This window comes from Camelus bactrianus, chromosome 24, assembly GCF_048773025.1.
Source record: "Camelus bactrianus isolate YW-2024 breed Bactrian camel chromosome 24, ASM4877302v1, whole genome shotgun sequence".
NCBI lineage: Eukaryota > Metazoa > Chordata > Mammalia > Artiodactyla > Camelidae > Camelus > Camelus bactrianus.
In genome coordinates this window covers 15,066,598-15,090,091 of record NC_133562.1, presented here as the reverse complement: position 1 = coordinate 15,090,091, position 23,494 = coordinate 15,066,598, and the positions used below count along the sequence as shown (strand labels likewise).

Genomic DNA, 23,494 nt, shown 5'->3' with positions numbered 1-23,494 from the left:
GATATCCTTACAAGGTACCAAATATCCCAAACATTAGTGAACGCTTTACCAGCGTGTAAAAGGCACGATAAAAAGGAGCTGAAACAAAGAGTTGGTGAATTTCTCCTCTACTGTTCTTCAGCATCAATCATGCTAACCAGAATGGGCACTGCCCATGATTACTGCTCAAGGTCTCAGATTTAGAACGTAGCTCTAGGTGGAATTTCCAAAGGTCTGCACCGCTTTCTGAAGCAGTATGTCCCTCCTTTCCCTAACTGACTGGGCTCCTTTTGTGATTTACAGTTTGTTTGTTTGTTTGTTTGTTTGTTTGTTTTTCGTTGTAGAAGAGCCAGTTTCTATGCATGTCGGTTGGACAAACACTTATATGTTATTGGTGGACGGAATGAAACCGGCTATTTGTCCAGTGTGGAGTGCTATAACCTAGAAACAAATGAATGGCGTTACGTGTCCTCTTTGCCACAGCCTCTGGCAGCCCACGCGGGAGCAGTGCACAACGGGAAAATATACATTTCAGGCAAGTCATCTCTCCACTTTCTGTGACAGAGCTCAGTTCCAAGGCGCTTTCTTGACTTGGGTGTCTATGTTGCATTCACAGGGGGTGTGCACAATGGAGAATATGTCCCGTGGCTATACTGCTATGACCCCGTTATGGATGTCTGGGCTCGGAAACAAGATATGAACACAAAACGCGCCATCCACACTTTGGCTGTAATGAGTGATCGCTTATATGCAATTGGAGGAAATCATTTGAAAGGTCTTTTTTTTTTCTTTTTTTAATCACAATAACATTTGCATCTCTTGTTTCTTGCTAAGGGGGTTTCTCATTAGATAATCATAGTTAACCAAGTAAAAAACATGTTGACCAAATAAAATCTACTCTGTGTAAATTAGCATTACCCTTGGGCGGGCACTTGTTTTGGCTCTCCTGCAGACAGAATTATTTTTAAGTTACCATACACATTAAAGAAATGAATAATGATGTCTACAGAAAATAAAAAATGAGAGCATTAATAACTGAAAAAGCACAAACAATTTGTTGTGACAATGAATTCAGTAAAATAAATTATTCCTTATTGCCAAAGTTATAATAATGGATTTTTTTCCAGAAAATTGTTTTGGTAATAATCATAAAGAACTGTAGTCATAGCTGCACGAAGATCCTAATATGAGATTTTTCTTAAAGAAAACAGTAGAATTTCATGTCTAAATTTAGAATTACTTCTTTGAAGAGTTGGATATCAAACCATCTATGAGTCTCAAATTCTTTCCATTTGCTTTTTTTTAAAATAAATATCATTTAAAGTATAGTATAGTGTTTAAAGTATAGTATTTTTAGAGCCATGCTTTGGTTCCCTTCCTTCCATGTGTACGTATATGACTGCAACTTTTTGTAGCTTGTGTGCATGTGTATAACTTCAGGGGCATGTATGTAACACTGAATTTGACAGGAGAGCAGAGGGACCTGTGATATTGACATTATGGAACTGCTTTGAGCTTCGGTCTCCTCATCTGATAATGAAGAAGCTGGTCAAGTTGATATCTAAAATCTCCTCCAGCTCTGACTTTCCATGATCCTTGAAACTGAACAAAATGAGAAAAAGGCCATCTGCGTATAGTACAGTAGGCCATTCTGTGCATTTGTTTTCCAGTCATATACCCATCTTTAAAAAATGGGTTAGATATAGACTTTTTTCTATTTTTTTCTAATACATACTTACCCCTAAACAATAAAGACTGGGCAAGTGTAATTTTTATGTAACTATTTCCAAGTTCATATTCAATTAAAGATGTCAGTACCCTAAGTCTCTGTCTGCTGCTCACCTTACCATGCTCCCCAATGGAAAAGACTTTTCTTTACTGCTTCAAACTCTACACTTTTCATTCTTTTCCCTTTCACTAGTGTTCCTTCATTTCAGTCCATACACCATTCCTTTACCTCAACATATTTGGTATTACCTTTGTAGCTTTCTACATTAAAATACAACTTCTGCTCATTTCTTTTGCACCAGAATGCCTAAATCTTTTAGGAACTTTTAGTATTTAAGGTTATATTGGACAGAAGAGACTTAGGTAATGACAACCTTAATGAGAAATAGCACACACATCAAAATTAGGTTGGTTCAGGGAGGCACTGCAGCCAGGAGGAAAGGGTATGGATTGTGCACCTACGCCTAGGTTTGACTCCCAGTTTTGCACTGAGAGTTATGTGGTCTTACTCTAGACATTTAACTCAAGTCTATAAAAAAGGGGGTAATTATCCTTTCTTTGATAATTGTGAGGGTTACAGTCAACAGGTATAATATACGCACTCGGTACAGAGAAGGCACACGTATCCTCCTACAATGCCACTAGAGAAGCTTGCCCAAATCCCCACTGCAAGTATACATATGCTTCAAAAATTATCATCGAAATCTTAACAGTAAACAAAAGGGCTGTACCACAGAGTTGCAATATGCTCATTGTTCTATGGCTCCCAAATCTGTGTGATTTATGTTATGTAAGAAGTTAGTGGCCTGAAGTAATCTGTCCACTCCTTCAAGAATGAAAATTTTCTAACTTTTGATCTATCTTCCCAATTCCTTTGAAGAATCCAGTATGTTGATTAATTTCATATCTGCATTGTGATTGTCAGCTAGCCAACATCCACAGAGTGCATTTAACTAGGGGAAAAAAAAGGTCTTTAAAGATCTGGTCTGCTCAGTGACCCTGAAGCTCCCACCAAGGATTTTTGACTCCCTAAATGAAAAGGCAGGCTTCGATGGAGTCCCGGCACCTGAGTTGTTCTGTGCAACCTAGTTACTGCCCCAGCCACTGAGAAATTTTACCAGAAGTGGCAGGAGAAGTCCCTCAGTGGAAGTGAACCCCCTCCTCTAAACCATGATCCTTAGTAGATATTAGAAACCATTCACACCATCACAGCTATTTATAAACATAGTCAGACTGTAAAAAAAAAAGTAAAAGATTTTGAGGGAGCTGAATATACACTTAACGAAAAGCAATAAAATTGAGTCTGTAAAAGTGTGACTTTTGAAATCTGTTCTCCTGGCTTCAAATCTCAGCTTATCTACTGGCTGTGTGACCTACTCAAGTCATTAACTCCCTCTGTTCCTCAGTTTCTCGCCTATAAAATGAATATAATGTTATAAACTACCTATAGGGTGATTGAGGGCATTAAATGAGTTCCTTTATATAAAGCACTTAGAAAACAACCAGCTTATCGCGAACAATCTATAAAATGCTTACTTTAACTATTACTATTTTAAACCTTTTTGATACAGTTTAAGTAAATCTTCACCAATACTCCAAGGTAAATCTACCTTTACCAATGACTTCTAGCCAGGCATTCTTGCTTTAATTAATCCAGAACATCCAGGGTTGGAGCTTTGAGGGGTTTTGCTCATTTGCTTATTTGTTTGTTTGTTTTTTAGGTCTTTCTGACATGTCTCCCAATTTCACCAGTAAATTTATACATGTATGTCTTCAAAGACACAATGACCTACTTCTTGGCTCAAGACATTTTTTTAAAAAGAAACTCTAGCCTTAAATTGGGACCCTGAGAGTTTATTCTTTGGTGATTCCATTTTGCTCTGTCACTTAGGTTTCTCCCACCTTGATGTAATGCTCGTGGAATGCTATGACCCAAAAGGGGACCAGTGGAATATTCTCCAAACTCCCATTTTGGAGGGCCGAAGTGGTCCTGGCTGTGCAGTGCTGGATGACAGCATTTACCTTGTGGGAGGCTACAGCTGGAGTATGGTATGTGGCCACATTTACCTCATTCCCCTCCTTTTTATTTGTGCTTACTTTTTGTTTCCCTCCAAATATGTTACCACCCACATATGCACCTTTTCAAAGTATCGTGTTTATATGCAAGCAGTAAATGAAGTCTTAAAATAGAGTCAGTGTGATGGCAACCAAGCTGGCTGGCTCTCTGGTCAGCTGCATCACAGGATGCGGCGGGTCTCTGCTTCCCTCCCGTCTCATCCCACGCTTTCACGACTCTGGCTTTCCAACAAAAAGTCAGACTGAAGAGGTTTTACAAATGTTCTGTTAAAATTGTTTGAGAGAGTCTGAAAAGTTTCTAGCCAGCAGGGCATGAAAAATGGAAAGTAATTTTTCAATACCCACAAATTCTATTTAGGATTATGTAACTTGCCATTGCTTTCCACTTTCCGGCAACCTCTTTGTCATGAAAATTTCCAAATACACACAAACACTGACAGTGCAATGGATGCTTATTAAGGCACCATCCAACGGCCATCAGCACTTTTCCATACTTACTTCACCTCTCCTCCCTTTAAAAAAATCTGCTTGAAGCAATTTGAAGCAAATTCCAGACATATTATTTCACCCTAAATGCTTCAGGATTCCTCTAAAAATATCATTTGTTTATGTATACACACTACCAGTATCACACTTAATAAAATTAACAATTCCTTTATATCCAATCCGTAGTTGAATTTACCCCATTGACTTGAAAGAAATGTATTTTTCAAACTGACATGTTCAAATCAGGATCCAACAAGTGTCACTTGTATTTGGTTATTATATCTCATACATCTCTTACAATCTGGAGAACAACACCTGCCCCTCTTCCTGTTCCATGCCATTGACTTGTTGAGAAAGCAGGGTCAGTTATCTTACAGACCATCCGACATTCTCAGCTGGCTAATGAGTTCCGTGCGTTGTCATTTAAAAGTAGTCCTCTGTCTCCGTATTTCCTATAGATTAGAAGTTAGAGATAAGGACTTAATTAAGTTCAGCTTTTTTCTGTTTTTAATTTTTTTTGTTATTTATTTACTATTAATTTATCTATTTATCTTGGCAAGAACACATAAGAAGGTGGCTGTGTAATTCAGATTACATCACGTCAGAACACACATGGGATCTCGTGGTCTGCACAGTCACTTTCTAAATGATGACTGTTCCTATATTTTCCTATTTATATGAGTTGGCTTTGTAAGATTAATTTGGGACTTTAAGAATATTAGTTTTATTTCCTTTGCATCCAACAAGATTATTATATAAAATTTTGAGGAGCTTTAAAAGTTATTCATTACATGGAAGTGAATACATAGTGATGTATATAACTGGATATCCATACATGTGCTTGTTTGCTGGTGCAAATTGCGAGCTGTAAGAGTATTTATGTTTAGGGGGAGGGCATAGCTCAATGACAGAGCATGTGCTTAGCATGTACAAGGTCCTGGGTTCAATCCCCAGCACCTCCATTAACATACATACATACATACATATATATATATATATATATATAAAAAATACTAATTTCCCCCTGCCCAAAAAAGAGTATTTGTGTTTGGAACCAGACACCAGGAGTACACTTTCAGAAAACAATTATGTTGGTTGGGATTTTTGTTTGTTGCTGATGATAAAAAGCAAAGCTGCTTTGTTTTAGGAAAGGAAATATTATACAAGCGCAAATCCCAGAAGCTGACAAAGGAAACAAGACTAAAGATGTTTTTTTCTTTCTCATGTGACTTCTTGAAAATCAATCAGTCAATGTATGAGGCAGTTGGTAAGCCTTCATTTCCAGTTTTAAACTGGTTTTGAACCTCATACCTGATTCTCTACAGTATTAAAATAAAAATGAAAAAGGGAGGTGACAATCTAGCGTCCAATTTACTTCAATTATTTGAATATTTAAATTGTTCTTTTTCTTTGTTTTTAAACTTAAACCAGCTGGATAATTTCCAGTTTGAGGTCAGTTATCCTAAAGGATATGTTCGTTTATCATCCAGAGTGTTCTAGGTGCTTGACCTTTATTGTTAGTCACACACACACACACACACACAAAAAGATTTTGAAATCTTGCCAATCTCAAATTTTCCCTTAGAATAAAACAGTTTAAAATCCACTGCTTTCAGCTGGAATGTTTTAGCAAGCTCAGAGAAACAATAGTCTCTTCCCAAGGCAATGAGAAATAAGGTTGCCATTGCACTTTTGTGAACAGCCTTCCCTAAATGCTCTCTGCTGTGCAATTCCAGGGGGCCTACAAGTCATCTACAATATGCTACTGTCCAGAAAAAGGCACCTGGACAGAGCTGGAAGGAGATGTAGCCGAACCACTGGCAGGCCCAGCCTGTGCCACAGTCATCCTGCCCGCCTGTGTCCCTTACAACAAATAACCCCAGGAAACCCTGAAATGAACAGTGCCGCATTCTAGGAAGCGATGGCAGGTGACATCACTATGATAAGAGGAACGATACATTCTCATGGTCCAACTGCCGAAACCCACTCTTGGTTTCTGAAGATTTACAAGAAGCTGCAAAAGACAAAGGCCTGTTCCTGAACAGAAGCTGTGTCTGTGACTCGGATCACACCAAACTCCCTGTGGTGACAGACTCTTCCATTTCAGACTGGTTTTAACTTGTCCCAGCTTTACAGAAACTCCTCGTGCGGATCTCAGCTTTCCAAAGGAGACAGAGACAGCCCGGAAGCGCGCCCAGAGAGACCTCGGATCGGTATTGTGCGTTGTCGTCTACCTGCATGTGGTCTATGTTGAAGTTTCGGGGATATTGTGTTCATGAATGATGCAAAATTTGACCCACCCAGATCCTCACAGCGCATTACAGAAATGGCCACTTGATTCTAGATTCCTAACCTGTGGCTGTTTCACAGACTCCGTAGGCAACAGTTACAGAAAATCATAAGATTAAAGAGGAACAGTTTTGTTTCTGTATAACTTCATTTCCTATACCTTCTGCCCCTTGCCGCACCTCATGGGAACGGAGAAGAGAAAGATAATGGCTTTTGGAGAAATTGCTTTCCGCCCTTTAGGTTCCAGGCTAGCCAGAGTCATCATTTCTGTGTCCTCAATTTTATCCGAAAGATTAAAACAAAATACACCGTGTCACTATTCAGTTTACAGAGGCTCACGCGGTCTCATTTTGGGCAGCACGTAAGTACTGACATACCTGTTATTTGCTCCAAACGTAGGGCTGACAGAGTCACTCACACAATATTGAAGAGATTCTGGTAATAATGCACCTGACCCAAACTTACCCCCTGATAAAAACTGGGAGATTGCTTTCAGAAATTCGGGGATGAAAAGAAAGTATAATTTCTCTTAAGAAGAATTTCTGTCCCTAAAACACACAACTTTAAGAGACGCAGGAGCGTGTCTTAGAAGCTCCTGACAAAACACCTCCCCCTCTTCCTCACTTTCGGCTCTAGAAATGGCTCTCGGTTTGACTCTAGAAAAGCATATACAGACCCTCCTTCTTCCCCCAAGTCATCACATTTGTTTATCACCAGAGACACCTGGGCTCAGTTAAGCGAGCCATTCCTAGTGGGCTTGAGAAGCGTGATAAATTTAGGAGCAGAAGGTCAGGAGAGCATGAGACAGTCTCAGTGTGGCCAATCCAAAGAGGAAAAGTAGCAGGAGCTTGAATTCGATTTCCAAGCTCTTCAGAGCTAGAACAGCAACAGTTAGGGGTAAATCAAAGCCTCAAATATTCTGTGAATCACCCAGAGATGTTGTTGAATCCCTCAACAAGGGTGTCATTCAAAAACAAGCACATGGGGAAGCCACAGATTAAAAATGCCCTGGGGATAAGCTTCCACTGCAGGGCACGTCAAGATGGATGGGTGTACTGGAATCCAATGCCGTTTCTACAGTAAAGTGCAATCTTTGTTGTTTTTGTATTTATTTGTATGTTCAGATCCAAAGGATCCGTTGTAAAATATATATATATAAATATATATATCCAGTGCAATCAACTTTCATTTCTTTTTCCTTGATCACATATGAATATATAGAAAGAAAGAAAAGTTAACAGTACTTTGTGAGAAGGTCCCAGCTGACATCATGAAGAATACAAGGTCTCCTTCAGAATCTTTTATCGTCAACTGTCCCCATTTCTTCTGAAAGTCAGTTTATACAAGGATATTTGCTTTCCTTGGACTTGTTCTCCATTTATTTTTTATTTCTAGCCAAAATAAAGAAAAGCATTTATGAGAACTATAAGAAAAGCTTTCTGTATTGCAGAAAGACGCAAACTATTAGAAAGTGAAAAATGAATAAATAAGTCACAGAGAATGTAAATTTTGTACAGTATTAGAATGTGTAAATGAAGCTTGCTTGGAAGGGGAAAACTTTAAATAAAAACTTTATGTACTAATTCAGTTGTCTTTCATACTCTGACTTACAAAGCATATGTATAAATCTCTACATTAAATTGTTTGAAGGTCTGTAATATGCAAATGCGTAACTATTCTTATTCTGCAGGTATGCTTTACAAGTTTATTTAGCTCCCTGGTAGTATGTACATGTATGTAGTATGAGCAATGCTAAAAATTATGGAATGTTTCAGGAAAAGTGTTGTGAGTTCAAAATCATAAATTGAATCTGGCTTTTCCTCTATAAAAGTGTTACAGTAAGGCATATTATACAAGATCTAATAACTAAGGATTTCTAGAAATCACTAGAGGCACCATATGCATTAAACAATACTTGCACACTTTCTAAAGGATAAGTGAATTGCATATGTAATTAGGTCAGCTATCTAAATACATAGTGTTCAATTTTATTTTCTTTCTAGAAGTCTGAAAAAGAAGCTCTGCCAGGCAAGGAAAGGGGCCGTGGAAGACAATAGGGGAAACTGAGGTACGCGGCTGCAGGGAGTGGCTGGACAACCTTCCAGGCAAGGAGCCTGCATTTAAGCTAGAGAGAATTTACCTTATTGCTTCTCAGCCAGATCTACCATTCTTGATGGCTAAACCCGTAATTAAAGGATCATTTGAGCCTCCCTAACAGTCCACAGAAGCAAGAGTAATGGAGTTTCTCTCCTCCACTGGATCCTCACCTCTCCATGCTGGTATAGCGGGAAAGGCCCTTCTCTATGTGGCCTCTTCCCCTGAGCCCATGGTTAGTTGTTGCAGAACTTCGTCCAAAGACCCTTAGTCACCAAAAGCCCTCGTGCTGAGCAGTTTATATGATCAGTTACACAAATATACTTGTCTTTTTCCCAGCATCAAGGGACTACCTACTTTCAGTCCATAACTAGACTAAAACTGGCTAAAACTAGAAGCGTGAACATAAGGGCCACATTTTAAAATTAATTAAGCTGGGTCTGTGGTCTTAAAATTAGTACCTGCATTTGCTCCCATATTAGAGCCAAATTTATGTTTTCCTAACTCCTTGACACCTACTTCACTTAAAAAACTGTCATCTTTCTCCATATTGTACATATTGAGTATTTGTTGAACATATCCCAAAGGCATCACTGTAAATGCCAGACTTCTGATTAAACTTGGTTCTTTAATTCAAAGTATTTTTAAACGAAGAAGCAGACCAGCTAGAATGGGGTTGGTAAAGCATACCCAAGCCAATCAATACACACTGGTGGGTATTTTAATAGAATGAGGTCCCGTAGATGAGGAAGATCATGACTGATCAAGCCGGACTTTCTAGAAGCACCTGCCCTAGAGGACGTTGAAACTTGGGTGGAAAATAAAATGGCAATGAGAAACAGCAGAAAGGTTAGTAAAAGAAGAAAATACCCAGATACTGAGCAGGTTTGATTTGTACAGTTGTACGGCACTGCCCTGCATCATATGTTAAGTACGGACCACGGGTTGGGTGAAGTTTTTTAATGGTGTTATTCTATATTTGCTGACGCTACAGGTTTGGTGAGATAACAGAAGGTTCAGCTCTAGAGATCAAAAGGAAGTGCTTCAAGAATGCAACACCCCAGTGTGGGAATAAGGAAAAAGTCTTCTACAAATTGAAGCTGGAGTGGCTTATTCTAGTCCATTCTATTCTAGGCTATTGCCTAGCGTATATTAAGGACTCAGTAAATGTCAGTTCTTAACATCAGCAGTGGTTGCCTTACCTTAGTGTTTTTAGCTCACTAATGGTATTAAGAACAAGATGGCTGGAATGAGTTGACATTTAGGATTGTCTACACAGGCTCAGAAGACTTTTATCACTTCAAGTAAAGTGATCCTCGATGGTAACCTCCCCTTCCACTTTTTCAGCTGAATCTTCCTCTGTGACCTTCCAAATCCCCTACGGACAACAAAATGAAATATGGGACTAGGCATTGGGGAGAAGAAGATTTGGCTGCAGGACCAGGTCATCCTGCAGTTAGAGAGATGACAGGCTCCTGGCTTCCAATCAAGCCACTCAAATTTGGGACATTTGGGGACTGATTGAATTAAACCAGGAAAAAGGAATAAAGGAATAGGGTTTAGTTATGAATTTGAAGTTATTATATCAGCAATATTATAACAAACAACATAACACTTCCAGTAACTTAGTGCTTCTTATTAAGTCAGGCACTGTACTGGGCATTTGTACCTGTTCTCTTATTTATGCCTCTAAACAGCTCTATAAGGTAAATATTCATACACTAAAGTTAAGGACACATGCTCAGAAAGGGTAAACTATTTGATAAAGTTAAACAGCTCATAGGTAGCAGAGCTAGGATCCAAACCAAGACTTTCATCTAAGGCCATCTTCTAGCCGCCACACTCTCCTGCCCACAAAACAAATTTCTTAAATCAATCGATCGAAGTCATGGAGGAATTCCTGGTGGACTGACTGCTTTTTCCATATGTGACTAGGATGTGTTGGAGGGGAAAGTGAACAGTTAATGATGGTGCCTTGGGGCAAATGCTGCACTGTTCTTGTGAATGAACTACTGGGAAGAGTGAGCAGGAGTGGGAACTAGCTCTATGACCCTGGAACATTTAGTTTCTCCAACTTGAGTTCTGTCATCTCTATATGGAGTGATAATCTCTTCTTTAAAACAGCGTGACAATCATATGTAAAGAATGTGAAAATACTGCACCTTGCGCTAAAATAAATGCGGAAATGAAATGCACATACCAGCTATTAGGATGCAATCACTAAGTCCAACTTCTAACCTGGCAAAGATAGCTTGAAATCTGGCTTCAGTCTCCTTTTCAAGTCACATTTTTCTTTGCTCCTCTGTTCATCGAGCAACATGAATCCTTGCTTTTCCACAAACACAGCTATGCTTTTCCCTCTTCGCCCTTTTGCATCTCTCCATAGAAAATGCCATTTCATGCTCAACACAATCTATTAAAATCCTGTCCTTCAAGGTCACGTTCAAACTTCACTGCCTTCATTAAGCCTTCATGATCACTACAGTCCTATGTGATGTTTTCACCTGACTTCCTATGGTTCTCTTACTTTATATCTTCTACACTATTTGTAAGATTTGATGTCTTACTCCCTTACTAGATTCCGGGTTCCTTGAGGGTAGCGATAATTAGCAATATGTCTTTGCAAAGACCATACAGGTATGAGACATTTCTTAAAGGTACTAGGTTTTTAAATGATTAATATAATATAATCGAGTTATGGACATTTGGGGGATAAAAAAAAGTTACCTTTACTCTACCACGCAACACAGTAACTTGTCTTTTGGGTTCGGACCTCTGCCCAGGCTTTATCGTTTGCCCTTTTTGCATTCTGTACAACTGAATTGATTTCTTGATCTCTTAAATGTTTAGCATTTCATAAACATGTTTCCATGCGTCTAGGTGGTGTTCACAGTAATTTTTAATAATCTCATGGTATGCTGAGCAAACATTCAAACGTTAGCAAGTTTTGATTTATGCACTGTGTCACATTCAGTCCTCAAACAGCATTCTTATGTGCTCTTTCTGATTCCTTCCCACCGATTTCACTCTACCTTTCCTGGTCTACCCAACTGCTAGTGTGGTTTACCCATAACAAACTCTGTGGAATACATGAAAGCTTCTGGCTCTCCAGAGATACTGTTTATTCCATCTCTCTGGTTCCTTTCCTCATTTAATTTTCCTAATGAGAAGTGAAGGCAACTCCCCCCACCTCCTAGCTCTTCCAGAATTGGTACATTGTACTTTCCTTGTGAATGGACTTAGACGATCAAGATCTCACTTCAGGCCAGATGGCATTCAGAGAGGTTGGCGGGAAGTTCTTTACTTGTTCTTACAAGTTTGTCTTAAATGCAATTCAGACTATTGAAACCAGCTGTAAATTTATTCACTTCTCTTCCAACATGATTGGCCATGTTAAATGAACTCTCAGAAAAGAAAGAAAAGAAACCACTTTAAAGCCAAAGGTCCTTGAGGCTACATGTCTGACGAGCAAATATAATCCAAGTGTCTGTCTGGGCCATCCCTTGGGTGGTCATCCTCTTTTCTAAATCTTCAGAGTATTTATTATCTGTACTGTTCACACAGCATATATCATATACTTTATTACACTGACAGTGTTTTATGATGTATTTATGGCATGTTTTAACTAACTCCCTTGGTATAAGATGGACAATGCTTGAAATGGTAGGTTTCCCCACAATATTTTGCCCACTGTGGTATTCAATAAGTGAGTAGTGGTTGATTTCAGAAGTATTAGAATCCCTGGAGTGGCAGAGTCATTTCCGACTTGGGAAGTTTATGCTCATCATCTTGAAAATGTAAACTGTATATGGCTTTTCTTAAAGATAATTCTGACTGCTACCAACATGACAAGCCCTGCAAATAGTCTTTGTATGTGTGTGCAAGCTAGTCGCCTTTGTCATGTTAACCATGTTTCCCCTATTTAATGACTGTGAAAACCAGAATTTTTATGCAGAAAGCCTTGTTTCTTTGTATAAAAACTCTACTATTATGAAAATCTTTGCCCCAGTACACAAATGGGGTCCAACTGGTGTAATTCTGATCCCAAATCAGAACACATACACAAATATTGCTTCAGAGGCAATCTCTTCACAAGTGGCAAGGATCAGTATACACGAACTCTCTTGGTATCCTCAGGGTATTATTATGTTTTATTCTGTCAGTCTTTTGTTCATCTATTCCTTCCACTGTGGACAAAGCTCTATGATGCGCCCTAAGAAGAATATAAATATATGTTATGTAAGTAACTATAGTGCAAAGTGCACACGCAGTAAAGACATCCAAATAAGGTGATGGGGGAGCTCCAGCAAGGAAGAGGTTATGTCCAACTAGGGGAATCAGGGAGTCAGACTGGGGCAGAGGAAGTATATAAAGTCAGTCCTGAAGAATAAGTAGAACATAAATGGATCTTCTTTCAGAAGACTTTACGATCATCTCCGGATTAGTGTATTGAATGGTGGTGTCATGGATGAAGAAAACAAACAAACAAAAAAATGTGAGGGCAAGGACTGTTCATGTTTAGATAGAATGATTAATCCACAGCAGGCCAAGACTCCCATATTTCTCAAGGCATTAGAGAGCTACAAAAGCAGTTAGGACTAGATGAACTCAAGTTCCAGAGAGGGAAGCAGTGTTCCTAGGTGAACTGATGAGATGGCCAGTATTTTTTTTCTCTGCGGATGTTTTACAAGTCCACAAATTGATCAGCCTTGACCCAAGTGGAAGACCAATCCTGTGGGAAAGAGAAACCAGCCAACTTTAGCTGTCACACAGAATTGGAGTGACACAATGGAAACTTGAGGAACCCTAAAGACGTAACAGCTTTCCCTGGAGGGGAATATTTGGAGTTCCAGTGTTGTACAGGAGGATGGGGAACTAGGCCAAAACTTCTAGAAAGCAGGGGAAAACTCCCACAATCTCACAGTGCTTAGGAATTAAAGACTTGCCAGGTGAAGAGAATTGCTTCAAGTGCATGACTGCTCACCCCCTTAAGACATTTGCAAATTTTAAAGCTGTGTGAGTTGAGACGATAAAGAATTAAGTTGAAAATGGCTAAAGGGAAGAGCTGAATTTTCTCTGAACTTCAGGGCTGAGGAGACAAAGACCAGACTCTCAGCCAAAAGCCTGGCAGGGACTGCCCTAGGACTAGGGACCCCAGCCAAGCTCAATCCATGGCTGTGTTGAGATAATCACCTCCTCTTTCTATCTGCAAAACAGAAAAAGAAGGAAACCTTCTCTGATGGAAGGTAAAATTGTATCCAGCCACTACAGAACATTATTTAATGCACAAAACAGTGTGTTCAGTCCAAAACTACTAGACATGAGAAAAATACAACATCATATGCCCTGTTACCAACAGAATGAAACAGAGAATGGAAATAGACCTACTGCTGACCCAGATTTTTGAGTCTGCAAACAAATAACTATGATCAATGTGTTAAATAAAATATAGGAAAAGTGGACAAAATAAATTAAAGAATGGAGAATTTCACCAAAGTATTAGAATCTATCTTTTTAAAAGAATCAAATAGTTACTCTAAAACTAAAAAATTCAGTATCTTTAATTAAGAACCCAATGAATAGAGTCCGAGATTTGCAGATACTAACTACTATATATAAAATAGATAAGCAACAAGTTTATACTGTATAGCACAGGGAACTACATTCAATATCTCATGAACTATAATGAAAATGAATGTGAAAACAAATATATGTATGTATATATATAAAAACAAATACATGTATGTGTATATATATGTATTTGAAACAGGCTGTACACCAGGAATTGACACAACATTGTAAATTCACTATGCTTCAGTAAAAAAGAATGAAAAAAAAAAACTCAGTGAAGTTGACAGAAAATTAGACATAGCAGAACACAGGATTGGTAAACCAGAAGAGAGGTTAATAGAACATACTCAAAATGAAGCACAAAGAGAAAAAATAATAGAAAAAAGTTTATATTGAAGTGTAAGAGATTTCTGGTACACACTTAAAATGTCTAACATATGTATCATTACAGTTCCAGAAAGAAAGGAGAGAGATGATAGGAAAACCATAGTTAAGAGATATTGGCCAAGAATTTTCCAAAACTGTTAAAGAATATCAACCCACAGTTTCAAGAAGCTCAGCAAATCTCAAGCAAGATAAATACAAAGAAAATCATACAGAACATTACAGTAAAATTCCTGAAGACCAAGCAAGGAATCTTAAAAAACAGCTAGACAAGAGAGTTACATTATTTTCAAAGAAACAACAATAAGACTTTGAACTTAGTTCTCAACACAAGTGATGAAAGCCAAAAGACTTTATAATAATGTTTTTAAAGTGCTAGAAGAAAATAAAAACCAACTCAGAATTCTATATCTGGGAAAAATATTCTCTCAAAATTGAAAATAACAAAAGATGGTTTCAGACCAATAAAAACAGGCAGTTTATTAACAGTAGGTCAGCACTAAAAGAAATACCAAAAAGAGATTTTTAGGAAAAAGAAAATAATCACAGATGGAAACATGGAAAAAACAAGAAAAAATGAAGAATACAGAAAATGATACATACATAGGTAACTCTAAGTGAATATTAATCATACAAAAAATAATTGTGAATTATTGTGAAATTTAAAATATAGAGAAATGAAAATGTGTAACAAGAATAATTCAAAGGAAGAAGTGGTAAACAGAGTTCAATGTTTTAAGTTTCTAGCAGTATTAGGGAAGAGATAAAAGAATTAATTTTAATAAGTCAAGGCATGTTATAATCTCTAGGTTAACCAAAACAATAATAAATAATAATAACAACAACAACAACAATAATATAAATGTTAAAATTAACAAATGAATAGGAGGAAAATAGAATAGTGAAAATACTTAATTAATTCTATAAAAAGCAATAAAGGAGAGAAAAAAGAATATAAAACAGACCAAATAAAAAGCAAAGAGTAAGACGAGAAATATAAAACTAAATATATCAGTAATTTCATTAAAGATAAATGGACTAAATACTCCAAGTAAAAGAATAAGATTATTAGACTGGTGTAAAAATAACTCATTATATAATCCTAACAAGAAACAAAATTTAAATATAAAGATATACCAAAAGAAAGCTGATGTAGCTGTAACACCAGTAGGTATATTTTTTTTAAAAAGCAGAATAAACAAAGTTCATCAAAATGAGTATGACTTCTTTCTACATTAAAAGCCTAGCATTTCTGGGCTGAAAATATTTTGGCATATTAGATGCTGTTTTACATTTTATAAATCAGTTGTAGTTAATCGGTATTTTAAGAAATTTGAGAAATTATTTGACATGAAAGCAAAAAGGAAAGAGAAAAAGAGAGATGATAAACAAGTAAATAGACATGATTGATGGCAGATACATAACAGATAATAGATCTTCTTGCCTATTTATTTTACATTCTCCCAGGTTAATATCTGTGGCTTAAATTTCTAAGACCTTTAGGCGCCCCCTCACAGTATTGTTTCTTTAAACGTGTTTCATAGTCTCTAGGAGGTCTGCCCGGCATGGCCCCCAATCTCTGCCCCCCACAAACACACAACTCTCATGAGTCTTTCCAAGCCAAGAGACACCACTATGGCTCCCAAAGCCCTAAAACCGTTGTGGGCTAGGCAGTAAAGTAACACTGGGGGCAGGATGACATATTCTGAGAATAAAAAGATAGAATCTTGTTCTGTAGAAAGAAAATACATAAAGGAATAGTACTGTTCATCCCAAAGTGGAAAAAAAAAGTCTTGTTTGGGGATAAAAAGCCAAGGAATATGCCTGGTATATACTACTATGGATGTCAGTTAACTCCGATTCAGGTTTGACTCTAAAACGTTAGCAAAGGCAGACCAAATGGATTGTGTGAGAGGTGAGTAGTTAATGGAAGAGGCAGAGAGTGTTAATAAATTCCAAAGGGCTTGTTCCATCAAGAAAGATTCCACTAATCTGCAGAAGCCTAACTCACAGGACCTCATAAGACATATTCTGTTAGTGTCAGTGTTCCACACCAATTACAGATTTCTGAAGGGCCATCAGAGCAAAACTGTGCCCTTAATATGTAAGCCGACACTGCTGTAACTAAGATTGCAATTGGACTGGGACAAATCTCTATGATCTTGATATATGAAAATCCAAATAGATGGTTTCCATAGAAATGAATACAAACATTTCCAAATTACTTATTCAGGATTAATCCACTGCAGCTCTGCAAAGCAAATACATTTGATGAGGTTCAGTAAAGCAGCCAATGAAAAATAAACTACAATTGTCCAATAAGGTAGTTCCCTTCACTGACAGAAAATCCATGCACAGTTAAAATGTGCTTTTAAGCAAAGTGTTATCTTTTAATTTCAAGTGCATAAATCCATAAAATTAATAACTGGAAACATCTTAAAGATTACTGAATGTGGTTTTAAATGAATGAAAAAAAAGGGAAGACTGTAACCACTGACTTTCTATCTAAATCTTGATTCTACTGTTTCCTAAGCTAGGTTAACTTGGACAAGTTAGATTCTTCACTCTAAGCCTTAGTTTCATCATCTGCAAAATGGGAGTGATAATACTTCTCTCTTTTAATTTTCTAAAATTTTACATTTTTCAGATGAAGACAGCTTAATGCAGAGTGATGAAGGGTTGTACTCAAGACCATCATTAGTAAGAGAAAGAGATAAATTCAGAATCCACGTAGTTGGCTTCACGGTTCCAAATCCATCCTCTTCTATTACTGTCCTGTTTTCTTTATGGTTGGGTTTCCATTTATACAAATAAAATTGGCTAGAAACCTGGGGAAATATCTAGACTAAATTATTTTTCTTCAAGTGTCCTGCTGATACAAGTTTACTCTCCCCCCTACCAAGTGTTTTGGTTTCAGATATCTTGTATTAAATCAAACACTAAAATTTGAACCCAAGGCATATGTAGTAGGATATTAAATGTAATTCTTCCTACTGTCTCAAATTAGATTTCAGCTAAGTCCTCAAAACTGAAGACAGTCGGCTCTAGAACTTTCAAATGACCTTCTTCAAACCCTGGAGGTTAGCTGGAGGCTGAAAATCTTCCTACCCAATTCTTTTTTCCCTCTCTCTTCACTGTGGTCAGACTTGAATTGCATTCCAGTGTAATGCCATTCCCATCAAAATCCCAGCAAGATTACTTATAGAAACAAGATTGTTCTAAAGTGTATATTGAAAGGCATAAAACTTAAAACAGCTAAAACTATTTTAAAAAGAAAAATAAAGTGGGAGTGTGAGATAACAGAAAATAGGTATTTTGGTCTCTGCCCCTGGTTCCTGGCACAGGGCTCCTAAAATCTCCATAATTTCCAAGTGACAAGAACACTTAGAGCATCTCTTGTTCTAATATTTGTGTTTGACCCCCTCCCTGACCCAGGGCCCCTAAAACCCTTGTAAGTTCCTAAGTGATAAGAGAGCTGGGAGCCTCTTCTGTCTGAATGAGGTGACTCTGGGTGAACTCCTGAATGGCTCCTAAATTGAGAGCTGGTCACCAGAAAGACCAAGCCACGATCAGAAGCTTGGAATTTTCAGCCCTGGCCCTTATTCTCTTGAGAAGGGAGAAGGGCTGAAAATGGAGTAAGGATGTACTATGCCTACGTGATGAAGCCCCCATAAAACCCCAGTAATAAGAGGCTCTGAGAACACAATTTGATGAACACATCCACACTGAGAGGGTGACCCACCCCAGCTCCACAGGGACAGCAGCTCTGTACTCAAGACCCTCCCAGGACCCTCGCCCTCTGTATCTCTTCAGCTAGCTATTTATCTGTATTCTTTATCACATCCTTTAATAAACTGCTAAACATAGGTGTTTCTCTGAGTACTATGAGCTGCTCTAGCAAATCAAATGCAAAGAGGGGGTCATTGGCACCTCTGATCTACAGCAGGTCGGTCAGAAGCACAGGTAGAACCCCAGGCCTGTAACTGGCATCTGGGTGGGGGTGGCCCTGTGGGACTGAGCCCTTCACCTGTGTGATCTGACTCTATCCCTGGGTAGAAAGTGTCATAATTGAATTAAACTGTAGAACACCCAGCTGGTGTTGCAGAGAATTGCTCAGTGTGGGGAAAACCCTCCTCAAATTTGATGACCAGTAGTGAAGAGTTTTATGTGAGTAGTGAAGGAGACTCACAGGGAAGACACACACCATAGGAAAGAACTGGGATTTTCCCTACATAGGAAAGAAAAAACTAAGTTTTTCCATTTGGGGGAAGAAACAGTCTACCCAGTTTCAAGATGTATTATATAGTTACAGTAATGAAAACTGTACAGTGATGGCAGAGGAATAAACACAGAGATGAGCGGGACAAAGCAGAGAACCCAGAGATAACTCACACCAAGCATGCCCAACTGATTTCTGACAAAGGGACAAAAACAATTCAATAGAAGAAAAACCACCTTTTCAACAAATGGTGCTGGAGCAATTGGACACCCATAGCAGAAAAAAAAAAAAAAAACACCTTCAGTTTTATAGACTTTATAAAAATTAACCCAAAATGAATCAAGGTCTTAAATATAAAACAAAACTAAAACTTTAAGAAAAAAAATAGGAGATAATACTTGGATCCAGGATTAAGTATAGAGTTCATGGATTTGACACCAAATGTATGACATATAAAGAGAAAAACTGATCATTTGGACTTTATCAAAATTAAAAACTTTTTCTTCATGAGAGATCCTGTTCAGAGAATAAGACAAGCTACCATTTGAAAGAAAATATTTACAAAGCACATATCTGGCAAAGGACTAGTATGCAGAGTAAAGAACTCTCAAAACTCAACCGTAAAAACATAAACAACCCAACTAGAAAATGGACAAAAGACACAAACAGACATACAGATGGCAAATAAGCACATAAAAAGATGCTCAACATCATTAACCAGGAGAGAAATGCGAGTTAAAACCACAGTGACAGTGCTACACACCTACCAGAACAACAAAAATAAAAGGTAGCAGCTTCACCAACCTCTAGGGAGGGGATGGAGCCCTCCTACCTTGCTGGTGGGAACAGAGAAAGTCCCAGCCGCTCTAAGAGACAGTTCAGCACTTTCTGAAAAACTAAATCTGCAACTGTCCCATAATCCAGCAAGTATACTCCTGGACATCTATCCCAGGAAAATAAAAACTTAGGTTCACACGAACACCTGTCCATGTTTACAGCAGCTGTATGCATCATAACCCAGTCCTGGAGACGCCAGAATGTCTCTCAGAAGCTGAATGTTAAACAAACTGTGGCACATCCACACCATGGGATACTGCCCAGCAAGAAAAAGGAACGGACTGTGGATACATGCCCACCCGAATCAATCTCCAGAGAACTAGGCTGAGTGGAAAAAGCCAATCCCAAAAGGTTACATACTCCATGAATCCATTAACATGATGAAATTAAAGAGTGGAGAACAGGTTAGTGGTTGCCAGGAATGAAGAAGGAGGTGGGGGCAGGAGGGAAGAGGGTGATCAGGGTGAGGATCCTCGTGGGGATGAAAAGTTCTGTATCTTGACTACATCATCGTCAGTATCATTTCACTACAGTTTTCTAAGATGTTACCTTGGCAGGAAACGGTAAAGAGTACACAGGCTCTATCTGCATTATAACTTACAACTGCATGTAAATCCATAGTTACTTCACCATGAAATATGTAATGTTTACAAATCTGAACGTCTAAGAAAACCAGAAGTAAAAAAAAAAAAAAAAAAAGAAGAAGAAGAAGACCAGAAGTGATGGTTTGCTGGGGTTGATTAGATGATGTTTTTTTAATCATTCTATAGAGGATGAAAAGAAAGTAGGAGAAATTGTCCAAAACAGTCAATTAAAGTTTAAAAAAAAAAAGACACAAAGTACCTGAAAGATCTTACTGTAATTTAAAATTTACAAATGCACATTCATTTGATAATCTGCTGCTATAAAGCCATGCGCTCTTTGAGTCTCAAATGTGGACAGAGCTGGGCGTGCCTGCACTCACCCCTATAGGGCAGGCTACTATCCCAGTTTGGTTCTAAATGGGAAAAAAAGCTTACAGAACTTGAGACACAGCTAGAGTACCTCGTTTCTCGGTTTCCACGGGTTTTTTGTTGTTTTTCAGTTCTTTCTCAAGTAGTTTACAGTTATCTCTCACACAGGTCTAATTCAACAGCACTTGTAAAGCAGCTCTTTGGTTCTCTCCAAAGGAACCATAAAAATGGAATGACTGCACTGGCAATCCCTCCCCAGGGACAACCGCTCTTAACACGCAGTACAGATCCTTCAGTGCTGATCGAATCCCAATGTATTTTTAAACAGAGGGGAATTTTTCGATGTGCTTATTTGTATTCTTTTTTTCCTATAAAGTATGTTTTATTTTTCCAATAAAAAATAAGTTGTTAATGTTCCTATAATAAAAAGTCAGGTGGGTAAGTTCAAGTTTTGTAATAAAAAAGTAAGTTATCAATGTTCTCATGGTCCTCCTCAGTCCTCTTTCTACCGAAAAAAAAAAAAAAAAAGGAAATTTCTGTCCAAGACCAATTTTTTCTCCACCTCATTTTCCCTTTGCACTCAGTGCAATCCTGGATCACCTTCTTCCAATTTCAGCTGGTCTCTGTGATGGGGAAATATGAACTAATTTTCACCACCAGTGAAAATGAAGAGTAACTAGAGTGGGAAATATGCTGTATAGGTTTTACAAAATAAGTACACTTTTATAGTACGTTCTAAACCCCAATGTAAGTTGTTTGAGAGAATTCTTGGCTCTGTTGTCCTGGTGCATATTAAGCTGATGGAGACAGTTCATTCACAAAATAACTAATCTGCGAAGGAGGAAACCAAAGGAAAACATACAAGGCATTCTCATTTGGAGAGTTAGCCCAATAGCTGAGTAATTGCTGTCAACCCTGTTTAATGGTAAGTAGGCTGCCCATGTTTTGAAAGTAGTGTTCAAGGTCAGCTGGGACTGTCTGTCTTGCCCTGACCTAATTCAAGCATGTCCTGCACGGAGAGATCTGGTAACAAGAGTATTGTGTGTGTTCATATATATACAAATCAGAAAGGTAAACATGTATATATCCTGGAGCAAATGAATATGTGCATTTGTATATAAAAGACTGCTGACTGTGTGTGTTGAGTCATACCACGCCTGTGCAGAAGCCTAAAGCTTTTGATTCTGTTCCACCAAGTAGCCATCATAGACCACAGGATGCACTGGGAAAGAACACTGGGAGGAGAATGTGGGAGAGCACCCACAAGCTCCATCTCTGCCGATCCAATTTCTACGCTTGACTTCGACTTCCTGCTTGGAGCTCCGATGGCTGTGCTAGCAAACTACCTGAAGACAGTGATTTCTCAGAGGACACTGAACAGGAAAGAGGAACCGGATGAAAGAGAGACAAATGCACTCAGGATGAACCCCACAAGGGAGAGCTGAACCTCGAGGTGTAGAATTTAATTTTTCCAGTAATGGTGTAATTCTGCTCTCAAGTGAACCACTCCTTATTCCATTTTATTTTGCACATATTATCTCTGAGGCACAATTTTTAATCTATAATTATCTTACCACGTAATTCAGACCTTTGTATATAGCAGTAAGCTATGCATTACATGAAACAGTCTGGTGCTAAATTGTTTTGCCAGGATATGTCTTATTCCCATTTTTTTTATATCTCTTTATTTGGAACTCGACTTGGGGAGGTGATGGGATGTTGTAACCTGCATGATAATGGTTGTGGAAATACTAAAACAAGCCCCCAACACCTGCTAAGTCAAAGGATCAGAAAAGGATGATCAGAAAGTATGCTTCTTTCTGCCAAGGGAAGTTTAAAACACCTCCTCCTATTTCCCCTGAGAAGCTAAGAGGCAGAACGAGCATGATCGTGGATGTCAGGCAAAGCTGCAACAGGAGAAGGCAGAAGGGGCAAAAAGGCAGGAAGGGGGTGGAAGAGAAACAAAACGAGCTCAGTGCAGAAATGTGGCACAACCTGGAAAAAGAAAGAGTAGACGGAATCAAGACCAAGAGCATTCTTTCAGTCTATGAGATATAACCCAATTTCTTTGCCATTTCAGTCATCTCAATATTTACTTTCCACTGTTTCCTGCAGAGCAGAGCATTGTACTTAATCATGGGACAGGTGCTCAGGAAGGAAGGGAGGAAGGGAGCAAAGGAGGAAAGGAGGAAGGAAAGGAGGAAAACTTGCATGACCCATCTTCTCTACGTTTGGTAGGAGGCAAGCTCTTCTATAAGAAAAATCTTCTAGAAAAAAATCTCCTACCCTTTTTCTCTGGATCTCCAAATAAAAACACCCCAGAAAAGACTCTCCTCCCCTTATCCTTTGCAAATTACAGAATAAACAGAATTTCATCAGAAAATTTGACCTTGTTTCAGGTCAGCCTCTCATCTTAATCATCTAGTTACTGAAGAAGTAGTTGCACCTGAATTTTTATTAACCTGTTTTTACTTTGCCTTTGAATTACTTTGGGAAACAAAATAGCAGATTCTAAGCAATAAACTGGGCCAAATTTGCAAGTTTTGGTCCAACCTTCTCATACCATCCAAATGTATCTAACATTGAAATTCCGGCTTCAGTGAAGTGTATTAATGCATATTTTAATTACTGCCAACTGCGAGGTCTAGTAATGTAGTGGAAACATTCCCTTTAAAAAGAAAAATAGTTCCAGAAGGATATATGGATTTAATCCACATCTATCATTTTTAAGGAGTTTATTCCTAATAAATACAGGAATGTCATGTTACCTGAAATTAAGTACCCCTTAATTAGTGACAATAGAAAAAATGTAGAATGTATTATGCCAGTAAAAAGGAAAAAAAAAAGCATCAAAACACTGAAGGTAATAATATAGTAT

At 38.2% G+C, this 23,494-nt stretch overlaps 1 protein-coding gene and 1 long non-coding RNA gene across 4 annotated transcripts in view; one reads left to right on the top strand and one right to left on the bottom strand.

Moving 5' to 3' along the window:
- The window catches only part of KLHL14 (kelch like family member 14), a 180,616-nt gene extending 172,475 nt beyond the window's left edge, over positions 1–8,141 (top strand). For both annotated transcript variants that reach the window (XM_045510487.2, XM_010946837.3), the window contains exons 6-9: positions 324–514; positions 596–754; positions 3,599–3,756; positions 6,006–8,141. In XM_045510487.2, coding sequence (XP_045366443.2) covers positions 324–514; positions 596–754; positions 3,599–3,756; positions 6,006–6,146 — 649 coding nt within the window. In that variant the 3' untranslated portion in view covers positions 6,147–8,141. The remainder of the gene's footprint in view (positions 1–323; positions 515–595; positions 755–3,598; positions 3,757–6,005) is intronic.
- Positions 1–23,494, bottom strand: part of LOC141574908 (uncharacterized) — a 139,617-nt gene that overhangs the window by 7,352 nt on the left and 108,771 nt on the right. The gene's annotated exons all lie outside the window — the stretch shown is intronic.